General features: G+C 42.8%; 1 protein-coding gene across 1 annotated transcript in view; it reads right to left on the bottom strand.

The window, feature by feature from the left end:
* Positions 1-447: 447 nt before the first annotated feature.
* KLF13 (KLF transcription factor 13) overlaps positions 448-19,981 on the bottom strand; it is an 83,112-nt gene continuing 63,578 nt past the window's right edge. Inside the window, exon 2 of the mRNA XM_063449155.1 lies at positions 448-4,413. Coding sequence (XP_063305225.1) covers positions 4,121-4,413 — 293 coding nt within the window. The 3' untranslated portion in view covers positions 448-4,120. The remainder of the gene's footprint in view (positions 4,414-19,981) is intronic.

Here is a 19,981-nt window from a genome sequence, read left to right as displayed (position 1 = left end):
TCCAAAAAATTATAAAAACGTGTTTGTCTTAAAAATAAACAGAAAAGAAATTAAAGAAATATTTCAAAACCAAACACAAATATACAAAAAGGTAGTTTTCATTTTCCTGCATGCAACAGCTCATGTTTGCTGGAATGTACTCCAATTAACTCCGAACCGTTTTTTCTTTACCTTTTATAGGTGGACTCAGAATCTCTCCTTTAACCCCTTCAAGACACACCTGATATATTGTTTATCAATAAGGGGTTAAAAAGACCCATTAATCATTAACTTGGGGAGAAGAAATACTGTTCCTCCTCCCTCCCTAAAAATTCCCTCTACCCCCCTCCCCCTTCCAATTATTCTTAAATTCACCATAAGCGTTTGACTGCACAAAAATCAACCACACCATTTATTTTACTAGATTATATATATATATATATATATATATATAAAAAAAACCTACATACTAAAATAAAATAAAATAAAAAAAATAATAATCTTAAAACTTGTAATTGCACCAAAAATTGCCCACATTGATAAATAATAATGCAGTCTAAATGCCCCGACAAAACATCTATGTAATCGAATGTACAAATGCCCACAAACTGCTAGGTGATAATTCAAGAGTACCAAACATGTGTTTCAGCAGTTCCAGTTAGATATGTTTTTTTCTCGATTTCCAATTGCTTAAAAAAAATTCTGCCTGACAACAGCGACTGCAGAGACACAGGATAGGCACCATGTCTGTATAAATTCTCTCTTTGCTTTAACTCGCTATATAATATTTATAGAACACCTATTTTTTGTCAGCCTCCGAAGGTGCTCCTCGGTAATGCATACAACATATCAAACATTGATGTCAAAATAGGTATACGTCCTAATTTAACTGGTGTCCAACAACTACATATATAATCCAGTAATCTACCCTGCATTATTTAAAGGATCAAGACCAGAGGCGATACTACTTTAATATATATATTTAAGAAAATACAGGAGAATAACATTTAACTCTGGGTTATGGGAAAGAAAAAACAAAATCACCAGATGAAAGATTAACGTGTCTTTATAGAGGCATTAAGAAAATGACTGTAAGAAATGTTTGTCAACTGGCAATAGAAGTTCGTTCCGAGGGTGCACAGTCCAGAAACAGATCCTGACCCATACAAAAATTGAGGAGTTTTACATCTGGATTGTAAAGAGGACATATAAGGCAGGGGGTGTTGAATATTCGGATGAAGATTATGGTGAATTACAGATCTCACAATTCTTTTCAGCCTAATGCTTATAGAGAATTATGGGGTTTGTAGTTCAACAGCTCTTGAGAGAGTGCGATGTATTATTCCAAAAAAGAAGGGTTTCAAACGTGCAGTGGTTTTAACCTGCACGATAACAAGAAATACGTACTTTATATTTCATATCTTAAACGTAAAAGAGACCACAGTCATTTTTGTTACTTCATAGCTTTTTTTTCCCTCACCCTTCTGTCAGTACAATAATTAGAACTGTTTCCCAAATCTATCTTTATATAAAAATAAGTGTTCCTTAAAGGGAAAACAGATCAGGAAAAAAAAAATGTTGGGGATGATGCTTGGAAAACAACGGCCTTTCTGTCACCATTTTTCTTTTAAACTACAGTGTTTTTTTAAAATGCCTGGTATTGACTAGCAAATCCTTTCAAATCAAACTATGGTAAGCAGCCATTTTCTCCATCTCCCCACACTCTCACAGCTGAGGTAGCTTGCGTGCGTTACAATGCTATAAAAACAGTGCAATGATTGCTATGGACTTTTATCAGGGCATGGTCTACTGGTCGTAATATATTGCAAAAACAGCCAATGGGAAGCTGTTCTGCAGCCCCGAACCTTGTTTAATACACCATATTGGAAATAACAGTACTCAAAACGAAAGGATTGTCTATTTATTTCTCACTAGAGATAATGCCCCCCCAAGGGGTACTCATATGAAGATTTTTTTTAGAAAATACAAAACAAAACAGCTGCTCCCCACTCTCGCTAAACTAATCTGTGCATCTTTAGAAAATGGCGGCAGAAAACGTGAAGTGTTAATGTAATTATGTTTCATTTATTTTCCCTTTAAGGTACTTTTTAGTAATTTGTTAGGACTCAAACTCACAGGCTGTTGATATCTGTACACACTCCTTGAACAGGTCACGGACAGTATAAATGTATAATGTCAATAAGGAGCATCGATGGTCGGTACCTTGACTATAAGCAAGATCCCGAAAATGAAAAAGCTTCATAGATCCTGCTATGAAACCGTATTGCAGTTTATTGTTTTTTGTTTTTATTATATGTATCTCTATATATATATTTATGTCTGTAAATACAAAAGCACAACTGATCGCTCAAAGTGCAATGCCCTATTAATGAAGCGGATAGGTTCAAGCTAACTCCGTATGATACAGGTGTGGTCAAACTCCTATTCCCCTTAATTTACTGCGTTTTTTTTTTTTTTTTTTTAAATACTGATGCAGTGTTTATTAGTAAAGTCCTTGTGTTTTCTGGTTTATATTAGTGAATTTCAGTTTGGCTACATCTGTACAAATGCATTGTTTAACCCTCAAGGGAAAGATGGGGAGACACATGATGAACTTTCTCCCTCTATCCCTTTAAGGGTAAAACGAGAAATGATACTTTTCTAGACATTTCTAAATAAACTAGTTAGTAAAGCACTATTTGGTGAACTACATTGTGGTGATTATTTGAATCCCCCAAGACAATTAATCCTGGAGATTGAGGTACAGTGGGGCATTGCCATATCGATGATTCTCTTCTGGACTCTGTAGTGCAGAGGTGGTCAAATATGGAACAGGTGTTTAGTGGGCTACAAGCTCCATAACTCTCTGACGGCAATGTTTTATGGCAGCGGAAGCCCCTTCACAGCTGAACATCCATCTTTGAATCCCTTGCTGTAGTGCTTCTTTCACAGGCACTTACGTCAAGTGACTTGGTAAAGAGGCGTTTTGTTTATTTGAGACCTGATTTGTGTGTAAAGAAAGTGCACTGAATTCAGAAAAAAACAAAAAAAACAAAGCTAAAAATGCTCATTGTAAAGTTTCCGTAACAGCCCTGATTGAGCGTGAAATAATTAAATTTCCTGTAAAAATAAGTAAATGTTAGGTCGCAGCAAAACAAACTTATCCATGTGACATATACGTGTGTACATATTGACATAGACTATATACATTAAAATCAGAAAAACCTCAAATTGCAACAAAAATAGGTTTACCAAAGATAATTAAAAGGGTACCATATGCGAGATATGGACTGACATTTCTAAATGTGCCTAAACCTTAAGTACAAAAAACCCATATAATAATTCAAATTAAAAATAAAATGAAGACACAGAATAAGGCTGCAGTAAATATGTGACTTCATAGTACTCGTATATCCCTGAGAGAGGGGACTATTGAAGAAGAGGTGAAATTCAACCATGTTGAAGGTTAAGCTGTAGACCAATGCTTCTGTTGTGCAACTTTTTTTTTTTTCTTTTTGTGTCCTGAGGTGAAGAAAATAGTTTATATAAGATTTGTGTCTTTTTTTATTTTTGTAAAGTATATATTTTGATTGCTGAAGCTGAGACAAGGTTGAAGTATTTTAAGAAACTGGAGAAAAAGAAGCAATAGAATATGAACTGTACATTTGGATTTCTGGAGCTCCCAAGTATTTAGACGATTAAATTCTGGAGACATGAAGGAAGCATTTATATAGATTTTCTGAAAGGTCCATAAACAGAGGCTTATTGAATTCTGAAAGTACAAAAGAGATGGATTTCTGGAATCCTCGATAAATGAAAACAGAAGACTTATGGAAATCTGGAGGTAGTAATTAGCGGAAGTATTGGATTTTGAAGATCGAAGACAGAATTATGACTTGTAGAATTCTGGAGATCCAAGAGCAAGGCAGCCGATAAACAAACTCAAAACGACAATGGATATTCATTTATATAAAGGTAGAGGGTATCTGCTTTGTTAGGTTAAAATAAGCAATCATCAAATCACTTGAAAACAAAAACACAAGGAAAAAAAATGTTAAATGCATATAATAAAAAAAAGCCAGTTTCACAAAGTGTTCCACATTAGCAGGAAAAAAAGTGCTAATGTCCAGTGCAAGTAGATTTAAGGGGAGCTTGCTGGGCTTATGGCCGGGCTAGATGCATCAGAACGGCTGTAGTCGCTGACAGACCCGTTCCTGGAGCTGAGACCACCTCGACCCTTGAGCATACTGTGTTGAAAGTTGGGGTGACGGCGGGCATGCTTTGTTAGGTGATCGCTACGCATAAAACGCTTCTCACAGATCGGGCAGCTAAATTTCTTCTCTCCAGTATGTGTGCGGTAGTGTCGAGCCAATTCGTCCGACCGGGCAAATTTCTTGTTGCATTCTTCCCAACTGCATTCAAATGGACGTTCACCTGAGAAAACCAAAAGCAGAGACATATAGTTAGTATTAGTTTTTCTGATTTGCACTGCATTTCATAAAGGTTTATGACAAAAGACAAATGTCAGTAATATATTTGAACAGTCTGGTGGCAGTGTTCACGTATCACGTAAAAATAACATAATATAGGGAGATCCGGACAAACAGATAAGGTGGAGCGCATTAGTAAGATTCTCCCATTAAATTCTTTTAAAGGGGCACTCACCATAGCCACTACAGGTCATTACAGTGGTCACGGGACAAATAAGCTTTGGATGCCACCCCCCTTGTTTGTGTAAAATGGTTTTCAGGTTGTTTTAAAAAAACATGTCTCTCCAGGGCACCTTAACCTGGCCACTTTGTATCAGCTCTGCAAATAGCAATTATTTGAGCTTATTTAATCACCGAAAGGATTAGGGTGAAGTGAGTTAAGGGATGTTTCCCGTGCATCGTGCAAGTACGTTTATTCCCGTTTACTCAAGTTACTGTCCCGAAATGACCAAACAAACATCTACCAGCTATCATGGTATCTGCATAGAACCAACCAAAGTCATGTGTTAGAATTTAGGCTTCTTCTTTCTACAGAATACAGAATTACAAAAAAATAAAAAATAAAACAAACTCCACCCAAAAAAATAAAACAACCAACCCAAAACATACCACAACGCAGGCAGTTGACAGCACAGGTGTATTTTAACAACTGCACATACACCACTTTTGGCGGGGACACTGTTTTACACTACACCGTATTAAGACTTGCTAGTCCACTACTGATTTACAAACCACCCTAGTTTTACACTGGTATTAAAATGTATACCTTCACAACCTCTGACTTATCGTTTATATAACAATGTTACTTCCCCTCCATCTTTCCTTCTTAATTCTCTTTCTCCACCTTCTCCCATCCCACTATTTTCCTACATTTTCTTTGACATCATTATTCCATTACGTATATAACAATAATATCCAGAATACTTTATATATATACATACATATATATATATATACATTGATTTAAATAGTCCTCTAAAAATTTTATTTATTCTTTTCAAATGTTTTTTATTGAAAATATTTATATTTTATAGCAATATATGCAATACAACATCGTTAAGACAAAGAATATCTCAAAACACATCAGTTAACATAAATAGCATGTACATGAATTCAAACAGTGATGGTAATATAATTGTAACAATATAATATTAGGTGTTTATATATGACAATGAACCTTATTTTTTTGGAGGGGGGGTTAAAGAAAATAATTTATATGAATATTAGTGAAAGCGGAAGAAATATTAGGGTAGGATGGGGTAGGGAGGGTAAAGGGGGTTTTGGTACCCTTTATGATATATTAGTTTTAATGTTTTTATCACGTTGTGTTGATATTTTTATAAAAATAACATTTAGTCTTGCATAGATTTGGTTAACATATTGATGAAAGCTCTAAAGGGTATATATATGTTAAATGTGATCAAATCTAATTATTTACAGTAGAAGAAACAATAAAGAACAAGAAGACAGCATATCCAGTAAAATATTCTAATGTAGACTGTTGTAGACTGTTTTGTAGACTGTAAACTACTTTGAGCAGGGTCCTCTCCCACCTATCGTTTCTGTAAGTTTTCTTGTAATTTGTTTGATTTATAGTTAAATCTCTCCTCTAATAATATTGTAAAGCGCTACGGAATCTGTTGGCGCTCTATAAATGGCAATAATAATAATAATAATAATAATAGAAGAAGGAAAAAACAAAAACCCACCTTCCGCAAGCCTAGTCTCAAGAGTAAAACCATGAATGTGTAACTTACACAAAATAAATGCACTGATTTCAGACAGGAGCTGCACACTCAGTACGAGACATACAATATTTATTTTTACGATTATTTGCCAGCTGACATAAATGGAAACTCAGTAACTAATCCCTTATTTAACATGTTATACGGAGCCAAAATACAACATGCTGCTATGTGTTTGGTGACATTCTGTTTGCAATATACTGCAGTGGGGAAAAGGCTTGATCATTTTTGCAGAGAGTTTCCCATTTGACTAGTCAGCTGAACTAACAGTGTGAGCTGCAGAGGGCTCTAGCAGATATATGTCTTTCCAACTAAAAAGGTAAATTGAAAGAAGGGAAGGGACAGATCAAATAAAACTTGGAATAAGGCTACAGGGCTCCCGGTTTTGGGGTCCTGTCCCAGGGACACCGGGGAACTGACCTCACGGCCTCACAGAGCGAGCAGGTCATTAGATACCCTGTGCCGCGGGAATTAGGACAATACACCTAAAGGATAGCTTCAGGAGCAAAGTTTCATTGCGAAACAAAGGAAAATTGTAGAAGAAAAATGAGACTGTTGCACTTTATTAGAAATACACATCCAGTCAAACTTATTTGACTCTACAATTTGCACCATAAATAAATTTCTCTGAGCAGGAACGTTTACCCCAGTATCTACGGTGTTATTCAATACGTTTTCCATATAGGGAATCCATAGATAATTAAATATGAATGTAATACTTTAGCCTGAAATAGCTGAATTATAGGAATCTCCAACATTGCTTATTCAGTTAAGCTGCTTTACAATGTCCTTTCCTGTTCTCCACAATTTTTTTCATTTAGAAAATAGCTCCACTAGTCCGGTTATTACTGAAGTAGGAATTGTATGGAATTTTTTTACACCAAAGTGGCAGAAGGTGAAGGATAGTTCAGTGTTCAGTTCAAATGTATCCAGTTTTCTATTTTGTACTTACATTTGAAATTCACTTTGAATTGGTGACAATTCTCACTTTTAATAAATAACCCTGTCAGTTTTTTAATACGATATAGACACTGCCTACTTCAATATCCTGAAAATTGTTTTTTTTTTTACTCCAGTACATTTTGAGATTAGTATTTGGGGGAGATAGTGCTATTCCTCTAGAGCAGTAGTTCCCAACCCAGTCCTCAAGTACTCCCTAACAGTCCAGGAATTAGGGATTGCCCAATTGTGTCTAAGCAGTGTTCTTAGAAAAAAGAGATAAACACAATATCCTAAATCCTGGACAGGTAGGGGGTACTTGAGGACTGGATTGGGAACCCCTGCTCTAGAGTTTATTAGTCAGAATAGGAGCACTGAGGGTGTTGGAAGCTGAATTTCTAGGAAGCTTTTTACATCAAATAAACAAAAAATGGCCTTAATACTTGTTGCCGGGGTGAGCTTAATTAGAATTATTCACAGCATTTGGAGTGACAGACAGAAAGCATTTTTCCCCTAGCTCGGGGTAGGCTACCTTCGATGGTCCAGATGTTGTGGACTACATCTCCCCGGATACGTTGACAGAATTATGACTGGAAGAGCATGATAGATGTAGTCCAATGTCTGGAGTGCCGGAAGTTGCCTTCCCATGCCCTAGCTGCTCTGTGCACATTACTCCTTAAGTTCATTTATTGAAGAATAGCCACCTTCCAGATTTTTATAAAAAGCCATAGGGAGCAGAAAGACAAGGATAGGGGAGCTTTGTGCACCATCCTATATGCAAGAGGTTTAAGTGGTTAAGAGGCTTTGAGTATTGCTTTAAACTGCTTCTCACGAGGGGGGCGTGGTTAGCGGCCGAGCGAGCTGGACGTGTCCGGGTAAGGCTCTGCTGCGACCGCGGTGCCAACGGCTAACAAAAGCAGAGACAAATCCCTAAAAACACCTGAATTCGGTGGGGGAAGCAGGATGGATAGGAAAGCCTCGAGAAAACAAACGAAAAGAGTGACGGAAACAGGTCTAACGGTGACCGATATGTTCGCGGCCTCTCGAGCAGTGCGCTCAGGCACACAAGATGGCGGACGGGACAGTCATGGTGCGCCCCGTTCACCCTCGAGCCCAGCGAGCGGCGTGACCATGGGTTCTTCAGACTCCGATACCGGCCAAATCCTGGCTAAATTGGCGGAAGTCCGTGAGTACCTGGCCACTGAGATTACCCGCAACACGGCAGAAGTGAAGGCCGAAATCCAGGCCTTGGGGGTGCGGACAGCGGCGCTCGAGCACCGGGTGGAATCCACAGTCGTGGCCCACAATGCTGCCGCCACCCAAATCAACCGTCTAACCCCCCAACTACTTACCGCAGAATCGGCAATAGATGACCTCGGTAATAGATCGCGACGGAATAACGTCCGCCTCCGGGGCTTACCGGAGCAAGAGGGGGAAGGGTCTCTGGGAGAAGTCGTGCTGGGGATCTTTAAACCGCTGCTCCCCGACGTCCCGGATCATCTGTGGCACATCGAAAGGGCGCATAGGGCTCTCCGGGCTAGGAGGGCGGATGACCGGCACCCCAGGGACGTGATAATTAAATTTCTTTCCTTCCAAACGAAGGAGGCCCTGATGAAGTATGGCAGGGACCGTCCGATTGTTCACAAAGGGGTAAGCCTCGCTCTCTTCCAGGACCTCACCCCGCTGACACTGCAGAGGCGGCGTAATTGGCGCCTGATTACGGAACTGTTACAGCAACATTCCATAAGGTATGCCTGGGGGCACCCCTTTCGGCTGATGGCCTTCAAAGATGGCCGCACTAAACTTCTCTTCCCGGATGGCGACCCGACAAAATTTCTTGGCGACTTTGGGATCCAAACTCCTGATGACTTCGCGGTGCCGGGGGCGTCGGCGGAGGTCCTCGCCGTTCTCCCCCGAGAGTGGTATGCGGCAGATGAATGAGGAAGGCGGATCTCCTGTTGCAATTCCAGGCTGGCTGGCTGTTGTACCGGCTGGTAAGGCCTCACGGGGGGGATAATATTGTTTGGGAGGGTGGGTCTGGAGCCCCGCTCCCTATGTTTTCTTTTTTGGGGCCCAGTATAGCGGGATCCCCGATATAGCTCCTGTGGGTCAACGGGTTCCCGGTCTCGAGGGTGGGCTCGGTTCTACTTGGGTGGGTTAGGGTTGCTTCGCGTCCCTGGGCCTCACCTTGGCTCCCGCGCTAGTTTCCTTGGGCTGTCCCTCAGCTGCGGACTGTTGGCTTGTTATGCCACATACCCTTTTGTTTATGACTTTATTGTTAGGTTCCTCGAGATTGGGGTCTTATATTCGTTTTGATGGTTTTGATGTTGGGGTGCGGGAATAGTTTAGGGCGGCGGGCGGTGGGCGGCGGGCTGGGCTCTAGGAAGTCACCTGGCGCCCTCGGATTGTATATTGCAAATATATTTGTGCCGGGTACTGATTGTGATATATGCTCATTGTGTGGCGGTGGGGTATTTCGCCGGGAGGGGTTGGGACCCGGGGCGGCGGGGGATTTTATGTGGGAAACTGTGCATACTATGTTTTCCGGTCCGTCCTGTAATACGGGGCCCAAGTTTAAGCTTGTGGGGAAGAAAGCCGTTTGTGCCCCTACCTCCCCTATATAATAGCTTCCCAACTGACGGTATCGTTGCAAAATGGGTTCTATTGGGGGGCAGGCAGGTTCTCAGGGGTTTTAGCCTTGGGCTTCTTCTTAACGCTAGTGTTCCACTCCCCCCCCCCCCCCCCCCAGAATGCCCTCAGCGGCCACGAGGCACTATGCAACCGGGGATAAGGGTGTAATCTAGACTGGTTGTATCCGTTTGTGCACTTAACATATGTAGCCAATCTTGTTATACATGCGTAAATTGAGGTTTGACATGTTTAGCTCAGGTCATGTTATCACGCTATGTGGCCCCTTACATATTACCCGTGTATTTCCTGGCTGTGCCCTCTTGCAACTGGGCCTGCTATGGTAGCCTTCCTCTTTGGCATCCTAAGTTGCTTCCCCCTCTTTGTTGAGGCCCTGCAGTTTTACCATGAAGATACCTTGCCCAACAGCCCGCTGTCGTGAGCCGGGGGAGTGGGATGCGAGTCCCTCGGGATTCCATTCCCTGCGGCCCGTCCGACTTCCCCTGCCTTTATGCCTTTATGGGGATTTTTGTCCCCCTTTATTCGATTTTTGTCTCTAATATAGGTTCGCTTGGCACCCCAGGGGTGCTTTGCTTAGTTGGTCTATGTTTAGGCATCTCCGGCGCCCTTTTGGCGCTATGGAGGAGCTTCAACATATACCCCGTCCTGTCCTGGCGATAGGTAAGACCAGGCAATTGTTCTTTCTATTATTCTATTGTTCTCTTCTTCTTTTTCCCCTCTATTCTACCCTCCTCAGTCTTCCCCCTTCCTCTCTCCCCTTCCCCGCCCACGTCTCTTTGGGAGGGGTTGTCGCTGTGCCTCATTTGCTTTATATGGGTCGACCCCTGGTGGGTCTGCCTGTTGAGACGAGCTCACCTTTTAACCCACCGTAATGCCGTTGAAACTACTATCCTTGAATGTTAAGGGCCTTAATGCCCCAAGAAAAAGGCGCCTTATGTTTCGAGAACTTAAACGTATAAACCCAGACATAGCATTCCTGCAGGAGACACATGTGCCAGCACCAGCGAAGTTCACTTTGAGGGATCATACGTTCAGGACTGTATTTGAGGCGAGAGCCCTAAATAAAAAGAATGGAGTAGCTGTTCTCATCCACCATAGATGCCCTTTTCGATTGGGAAATGTGATAATGGATCCGGCTGGACGCTTTTTACTGCTTTCAGGGAGTCTGTATTCCCACACGATCCACTTTCTAAATATTTATGCCCCCAATGACCCTTCCGCTGCATTTTGGGACAATATGGCCCAAACTGTCAATGGTTTACCCCACGGCATGATTGTCGTAGGAGGGGACCTTAATGCTGCCCCGTGTCCAGCGGCTGACCGGAGCCATAGAAGTGGGATACCAAGGTCACACAGTAGGGGGGGCCAAGATAAACTGCTCCGCACGTTTATTCAGCGCACGGGCCTATTGGACGTATGGAGGGCCCACCATCCTGATGACCGTGACTTTACTTACTATTCTGCACCCCACGGCACCTACTCCAGGATCGACCTGTTCCTGGTGAACTCTCATGCGATGTCCAGGGTTTCGGACTCCGCGATTGGATCCATCACTTGGTCGGACCATGCTGAAGTCACGTTGACAATGGACAACTTGTGTTCGGCGTCTCCATGGTCCTGGAAACTGAATACTTCGTTACTACAAGATCCGGCCGTAGTGGAGACAGTCCGCAGGGAACTATCGGAGTACTTCGTTCGGAATACGGTGTCCGACGTACGCCCGGCTACGGTATGGGCCGCTCATAAAGCGGTCATACGGGGCATATTCATTCGTGAAGCTACGTTAAAAAAGAAACGCAAAATGCAACTATTGTCATCCCTCCTGGAGGCCTTGGGAAAAGCTGAGGAGAAACATAAAGCTGCCCCGTCCGCCAGTATGTTGGCGGACGTGCAGAAACTACGCACGTCAGTACGCGAGACACTTATGGATGATACAGCTAGGGCAGTGGTATGGTCTAAGAGGACGTACTATGAAAAATCCAATAAGATGGACACGTTGCTAGCTAGATCTCTTCGCCCGAGACAGGGTCACTCCCATATCACACGGATTAAAGACGCCACAGGTACGTATCGCACAGATCCCACCGATATCGCGAAGGTTTTCACAGAGTATTACTCCAAATTATATAACCACTCTGACAGCGGCGACAGCACTCAACAACATCGCGAGATTGAGGAAACTAGAGTTTTATTGAATCGCTTGGCTATGCCGAAGCTGGGGGAAGGAGACATTGCTGTCCTGGGAGCGCGGATCACGGCCGACGAAATAGACGCGGCAATTACGTCATTGAAGGGCAATAAAGCCCCAGGCCCGGATGGTTTTGAGGGCGGATACTATAAAGTTTTTCGTGAAGAGCTTACACCCCATCTTGAGACGTTGTTCAACGATCTCATGGAGGGGGGAGTACCGGACAGGGACATGTCATTGGCCGACGTGGTTCTCCTACCAAAACCGGGCAGGGACGATTCGCTTCCTGAGAACTTTCGCCCGATATCGCTGATAAACCATGACTCTAAGATTTTGGCCAAAATACTGGCGACCCGCCTAAACCCCTTCTTAACACACTTAATTCATCCAGACCAAGTGGGATTTATACCCGGCAGACAGTTATATGAGAATACTAGACGCAACATTGACCTTATATGGAGGCAAGCGACTCGGAAGATCCCGACGTTGATCCTATCGCTTGATGCAGAAAAGGCCTTCGACAGAGTTAAGTGGCCTTACCTATTCGAGGTTCTTCGGCACTTTGGCCTCCCTGTCGCTTATGTCACTGCAATTAAGGCAATGTACACAGGTGTTCAGGCACGGGTCCGCATAGCAGGCTCGAACGCGAAACCCTTTACCTTGGGCAATGGAACCAGACAGGGCTGCCCTCTGTCACCTCTGCTTTTTGCCCTATCACTGGAACCTCTGCTGCAAACAGTGCGCTGTACCCAGGAGATTCGGGGGATCTCGATAGGAGACCAGCGGTACGTGGTGTCCGCATTCGCAGACGACGTGTTGTTGACTCTGACGGAACCGACGGAATCAATGCATGCGTTAGCAACGGTACTGGAGTCCTATGGAGCTTTGGCCGGCTATAAGGTGAACCTACCCAAATCTAGCGCACTCCCTGTTTGTATGCGCGACTCGGAAATTGCCCACGTGGGTTCTGCACACAATATTCGAATCTCAAAGAGTAATATTAAATATCTGGGAGTTTACTTGACGGCGGACCCCGCCCGGCTTTTCCAACAGAATTATACCCCCTTGATTCGCACTCTTATTGCGGATATGGAGCACTGGCAAGACAAACCGATCTCATGGATTGGTAGAATCCACTCGGTAAAAATGAATGTACTCCCCCGGATTTTATTCCTATTTCAGGCACTCCCGGTACGACTCACTAAGTCGGACCTGGGCGCGCTCCAGCAGGCAGCTGGAAAGTTCATTTGGCAGAACAGGAAACACAGGGTCTCTCGAAACATTCTGTACAGGGCGAAGTCGAGGGGGGGACTGGGATTACCAAATTTTTATTTTTATTATCTAGCGGCCCAGCTCACACAAGTAGCACTCTGGCACTCCCCCCCGGAAGAAAGGAGGTGGGTTGACTTGGAGGCATCCCTCATGGGTCCGGATATTCCCCAGTTCTTCATGTGGGTCCCTCGGGAACACAGACCGACGACGCATATAGAATGTCCGGCTATTGCAAATTCGATGAAATTATGGGACACTGTGTCACTTAAATATAGGTTGTCCTCCCAGGCATCTCCACTAACTCCCTTTTTGAGGAATAAGGCTTTTCCCCCAGGAATGGACGCTAGAGAATTTAAGGGGCTGGAGGGTACGGGCGTTCAACGCCTTTGCCACCTGTACGAAGGAGGATCACTCCTTCAGTTTAAGGACTTGGAGACCAGGGCTGCTCTGCGCCCCTCTGACTTCTTTCGATTCCTCCAACTCCGGGATTACGCACAGACCCCGGCTAATAAAGCCTGCGCGCTGCGGCCGCCCACCTTCTTCGAAAACATGTGCCTAAAGGAGCAATTTCCAAGAGGCCTCATAACAACTTTATACGCGCATTTAAGCACATCCACGTCAGAATGGGGGGAACTTACTTACATAGCACAATGGGAGGCTGACCTAGGAGAGGAGCTGGAGGGGGTGGATTGGCAGGAGATCTGGGAGGCTGCAGCTACATCCTCCATATGTGTCTCCATGCAGGAACAAGCTTATAAAACCATGTTCAGGTGGTACACCACCCCGGTGAAGATGTGTAGAATGCATAGGTTGTCTACGGACATGTGCTGGAGAGGTTGCGGTCACAAAGGTACATATTTGCACATGTGGTGGGAGTGCCCTGAGGCCCAGGAATTTTGGAAACGGGTGGCGGACTTGCTGAAGGATATCTTCGGCAGGGAGATTAAGCTGGACCCATGGGTGTTCCTTCTGGCCAGACCTCTAGAGGGATGGACCAGAACTGAGCAGAAACTGGTACACAAAATTAATCTGGCAGCAAGGCGGGCCTTGGCTCAGGTCTGGCTTCAACCTTCCGCCCCCCCGATCCAGGTAGTGCTACTGAAGATTAAAGATACATTCCTTATGGATAAACTCACAGCAAAGGTCAGGGGCACAATTGCCAAATTTAATAAAGTTTGGGCACCTTGGATGGACAGCGGTATGAGTGATTAGGGCGCAAGGGTCATGGGCGTAGCCCTACAGACCCCTCCCTCTATGATTGGGTGCAAGACGGATGTGAACACGGTTTACCTCCCTTTAGAGGGCATATTGAGGCTCTCATTTGGCGGCCTCCGGGAGGCAGCAAGCTTCTTGGGGGCAGGGAGATTCGGGGCTACGTACAGCGCAATAGGTTTGGGGTTATTGGCGCTACTTTGCGAACTACAGGCGGAGGACATGCGACTGCTATCCCCTCCCTTTCCCACCCCCCCCCCCCCCCTCCCTGGTTTTCCCTTCCTGGCTCTTCATCCTATAATCTTTCCTGTTCCCGCTTTTCTATGTCTTTTCTATCTTTCCTTCCTTTCCGTTTCTCTCTTTATTTCTTCTGAATGGCTGCATATTCTTTTTCTCCGCTACCTTGGCTTAGCCCTCGTCCTGTCTAGACAGGGACGCTACTACAGGGAGCTTTTCTTGGAAATGTACGATTGCACTATTAGGCGTTCCAACAGGCGAGGCCGGACAAAGTTTTTTCTATAGCCCGAAGGATATGTTACTACATATGTAAAATATTCAATGTCATGTATATCACATGCTGTAGCCATTCTAGTTCTTTTTGAGTTTTATATATATGAAAAATGGAGGGACACCACGACCTCAAGTGCAATCCTCGATACCAACCCGCCGATGACATCGACGAAGCTTCAAGAGACTTATGATGTACCTTATATGATGTGCCTTATGTTTCTATTGATTCCTGCATATGTTCAGGTGGCGTTATTTGTATCGATGTGTATTGTACATGTGGTGTTCAACCGTACCAAAAATAAAGAATTTAAAAAAAATAAACTGCTTCTCACAGTGTGTAAAGTTGCCTCAAATATTGATACAGTGAAAGTGTGTGTGTATATATATATATATATATATATATACACACCTCATGACACACGTATCAACCTGACACACACACACAAGAAAAAAAAGTAAAAGAGGCCTGTTGATGTTGCATGATTGTACTAGTTCATGTTCTACGTTTTTGTCCTATCACAACGTAATGAGTGAAAATGTCAACCTTGTAAACTTTCCTCAATAAAACAAAGACTGACAAAATACACACACATACATATAAACTGAGCAATTAGGGGCTCTTGCATCCTACAAGAAAATTAGTAATTTGGCACAAATCATGAAATCTATGTTCTCCACAAGATTTCTTAGTAAAAATCCAATGTCCAATCCAATAATATATAACTGTGTCCCAATATCCCAATATCTGAGGTAAAAAACAAACAAACAGAAAATCACGATGAAAAAGGAACAAATTAAAGCTCTGTTTAGGCAAACATATGCCACCTACAGGCCAGAAATGGAATTACTGTATCATCTCCAATATAATAAGTATCTATCTAAAAAACCTGGAAGAAGATAGAGATAACCACACCTTCTACTTTTTGTTACATTGACAGCCAAAGTCATCCAGTTTTGATAATCCTACACTGACCATGGGCTTGGTGGGTAGAATGAGTAGACACTACCTAGTACATCAGCCCCAAAAATAGGACTTTCCACGGGGGGGCCTAACAAATATCAAAGTTTTCATCATATGTCCCACAGACAGAATTGTGAGAGGATCCCTATTAGTGTACATGTGTCTCAATGAAAATAACTGAGCTATTTATTAGTTCAATGGTACAAGTTTAGAGATTACACTATCTGTAAATAATTTGTACCATCACCAAGTCATATTTTTTTTGAAAATACCAAAACCTGCCCTTTAACCTCCTCAAATGAAGCTTTTACAGTTAAACCACAAAACCACTCTCTGACATATTAAGCTTACAGCAATAACTAGCAGGCATAGACTGTAGAAAGAGAAGTTTCTAAGATGAATGTGTCTATAGATCAACTATATGACAAAAAAATATATAGAAATAACTCTGTTTTCTTTTTTTTTTTTTTTTAAGATCCCTTCCAAAAAATATTTTATGCAAATTAAACATTTTATTATCACCTTAGTGGTTTAGGCAGTTCGCACACACATTAGTATTTAATCATTTTTCGATAAAAATTCCGCATCTTGCCACAAGTAAGTGTCAATGTTCCTTTAGCAAACATTCTTGTCTGCTGACTGCGCACGTTACTCTGAAATATATATATATATTTTTTTTTTCTAATGAAATTGACTGAACTTCTAATCATAACACCAATAAGACCTAGGTAAATACTTCACGCAGCTTTGGGTAATAACTATCTGCTTCTTTTCAATTACACGTGTAAACGTGGATAAAATGCCAGCAAAGCAGAGTTTGTGGCATAAACGTTTAGTGCCAGATGATGTGCCTAAAAACATCTTGCATAATTTCCGATACTATATGACCTTGCCTTCTCGCAAAAAGGGATGTGGTTTCAGTATCAAAAGTAGTTTTTTTGTTTTTTTCTGACACACCTTAACAGTTACAAAGGGCTCATAGATTTTCTTTGACAAAGTGTATCAAAATCTGCTCTGTGCAACACATTGAGACCTGCCAAGGGTTATGGGAAATGTTGGGCAAGGAGGATTCACGGTAGCACTAATTAACAGTACTATATAATGGGCTTATTTACTAAACTAGGAGCAATGGGTAAGGGAATTACAACATTTTACACCACAACAAACAGGTTAGAAAGAAACTCAAGTTTTAGAATTTTTCCAGATGAGTTACTTTGGCAAGAAAATGATGCATAAAATGGTAACACAATTATAGTGTTAATTTATGGGATGGTTTATGATAGTAAGACAAAAAAAAAAAAAAGAACTACCAGAGCACAGGGGAACATATGCGACAATACAAAAAAAAGTCTATACTAAAGAAAAGAAGAGTGTCAATTGTGATCACAAAGTTTCACACCATCTGAAAAATAGTTATGGTATGGAGGCAGAGAGAATGCAGAGAGCACCTGCTGTAATGACGTCAAACCACACAGATGTAACACATGTTCATATACAGAGCTGAAAACGGTAACTCCTACACTAATTAACAGGTCTGAAAGTCACTCTCTACTACGGTACAGTCCTGGAGGGTCTGTGGCCCACTAACCAGAGGTGAATTTCTACTCAGCAAGCCTGAATTCTCACTTGCCAATGGCTAGTATTTATTTCGCTGTGGGATTTATTTTATTATACTATGGGGGTGCATTTTAATATCATAATAAATCACAAAGCTGAAGGGGGATTAAATAATGACCGTCTCCAGAACCACTTTATAATTCCATGATACACACATCACGGCTATGAATCTTTTACATGATTTACATGATATCAGAGTTTCTTTAACATCAGGTGTGTCTGAACTTAATGGGAGTTATGATCCCATGGAAGGTGTGCTATTTTTTGTTACTGCCATGCTTTATTAAGCATGCCTCCCAATAATGGATGGTACGCAGGTCGGGAAGGGTGGACGGACTATAAGGGGGCGTCACTGCTGATGCCCCAAAGTGGTGGGCCTGTCCGGAAAATTAGCCATCCCACCCACTGAAAGGGGTGTACCAGCCTGGCACCAAGCACGCCAGGCTGACTATTAGCCTGTTTGGCTGAATTCCAACTTCATAGCTGCTGAAGCTCTCTCTCGAAAAATCGTGACTGTTCCGCCGGAATCAGGATGGTTGGGAGGTATGTTACATGAAAACAATTACACAAAGAGAACCATTTACATTTGTACAAAGTCTTTGTTAATTGTACATTTGAGATCAAAGCCTACATTATCTGACTCCCCAAGAGTGAACAGATAGGGTAGTGAGAGTAACTGAAGCAGTTTTTTTCTTCAATGTTGCCTGAAATTGGCTGAAGTTCATAAGAGTTCCAGTCCAACAGATGCGACTAGGTTGCAGCTGCCCATATGGAGAATCACAACAGATATTTTTTTAGGGGATAGTTAAGGAAAAGCTAAAAATAGTGTATTGGCATAACCTGCTGAGTGGGTTCAGGCTCAGTGTGATGTGTGGCTGGCTAATACAAACAAATCATCCTAGAGCGGGCCCTCCCTCTGCACTAAATGACTGTTTCTTTTGCTTAGCTGTGGCAGTAAGGGCTAGACAGACAGATGGGACAGTGAGAATTGCTGCAAAGGGGGAAGGGTGAATACTGACTAGGGTGGGGACCTTTCCTTTCTGAGGGGAAATGCAGATGAGAGAAAAAAATGTATATATATATATATATAAAACCCACAAAAAACATACACCAAGCACTGTCTGATTTTCGAGTCCCAGGCTGTGGTTTCCATGAGTAAGAATGGTCTGTCAGCAAGCCATTTAGCTATATATCTGACGGATTCTATAAATACTTCTGGCACGTGACTAGCAATCTGTCAGCATTCGGCTAGTTAGAGCACGGGGCGCCATGTTTAAAATAGAGCTCTCTGCTTGTGCATTGTACCGTTTATCAGTAAAGCCCCAGCGTAACGCTGTGGCCCGGCCAGAAATACAGTTTAGTTACGCCGAAATAAATAAATTCAGGCCCTCCTTAGAGCTTGCCATCGACAAATAAAACACAGCGATTGATTTGTCTTGCTCGTACGTAGATGAAAGCTGAATAACATGAAACTGCTGGTTTCACGCCAATTCTGCTTCCTTGCTGAATACAAGCATATCATTGGACGCGCGCCAGCACCACAGCCACTGGATTCCCTGTCTAGGTTGGCTAAATGAAGCTATATTGGACAACAGCATAGACCCATTTCCATAATAATGGGAATACCAGAAGCTGCAGGACCACAACGATTTACTCAGGAGGGAGGGGATGCTTGTGGCTCCTGATGTTATTTTCCTTCGTCTTTTGCAGCCAAATCCCTCATTCCTTCCCCGTGTCCTTTGAAAATGTTTGCATACCTCCCAGCTCTCATATTAACGCTGTGCATGAGATCTGTAAAGGACCCCTGAGTGAAGGAGCTGAAACCATTAGACAGGCAGGCAGGACACCTGCCCAGGCTTTTAGTGTCTCTGCTGTACTATAGTGATGCAATCAAATGGGTATACGTGCACTCTGCATCGAGACGTGTGCATTTCCCGCATGCACACCACGCATATTGCTCGTGTTTCCCACCTTGTGCTTGAATAATACAAGGCACAGAATTGACATTCATGTACGAATGTTTTTGTCATGCGGGGCATCAGGCAGAGCTGTAGCACATGTATGTTGTTAGAGCAATGACACAGGGCAGTAGAACATATCATACGTGAGTGAGTGTGTTTGTCAGACTTGACAGCAGTGGGAGCACATGTGCATAGTTAAAGGAATAATCCAAGCACCATAACCACTGCAGCAAGCTGTCATTTGGTGTCAGGAGTGCCCTGAGTGCCGCTTCCTTTTGCTAGCCGTTTGACTTTTTATCTCTGGTTCCCTGGGCACCGCTTCCTGCCTCTCCTGCTCATGAGCTGGGCCTTGCAGTGCTGAAGAGCTGGGGGTATTGAGAGTAGTAGTTGGTTATACCATTGTGCATTGGTCTATAAGTATGCATGCAGCGAGGGATGACTTTACACCATGCTCCGAG

The sequence above is a fragment of the Pelobates fuscus genome, chromosome 3 (assembly GCF_036172605.1).
Source record: "Pelobates fuscus isolate aPelFus1 chromosome 3, aPelFus1.pri, whole genome shotgun sequence".
Taxonomy (NCBI): domain Eukaryota; kingdom Metazoa; phylum Chordata; class Amphibia; order Anura; family Pelobatidae; genus Pelobates; species Pelobates fuscus.
Note: the sequence above shows the minus strand (reverse complement) of the source record. Positions and strands in the feature narration are given on the sequence as shown.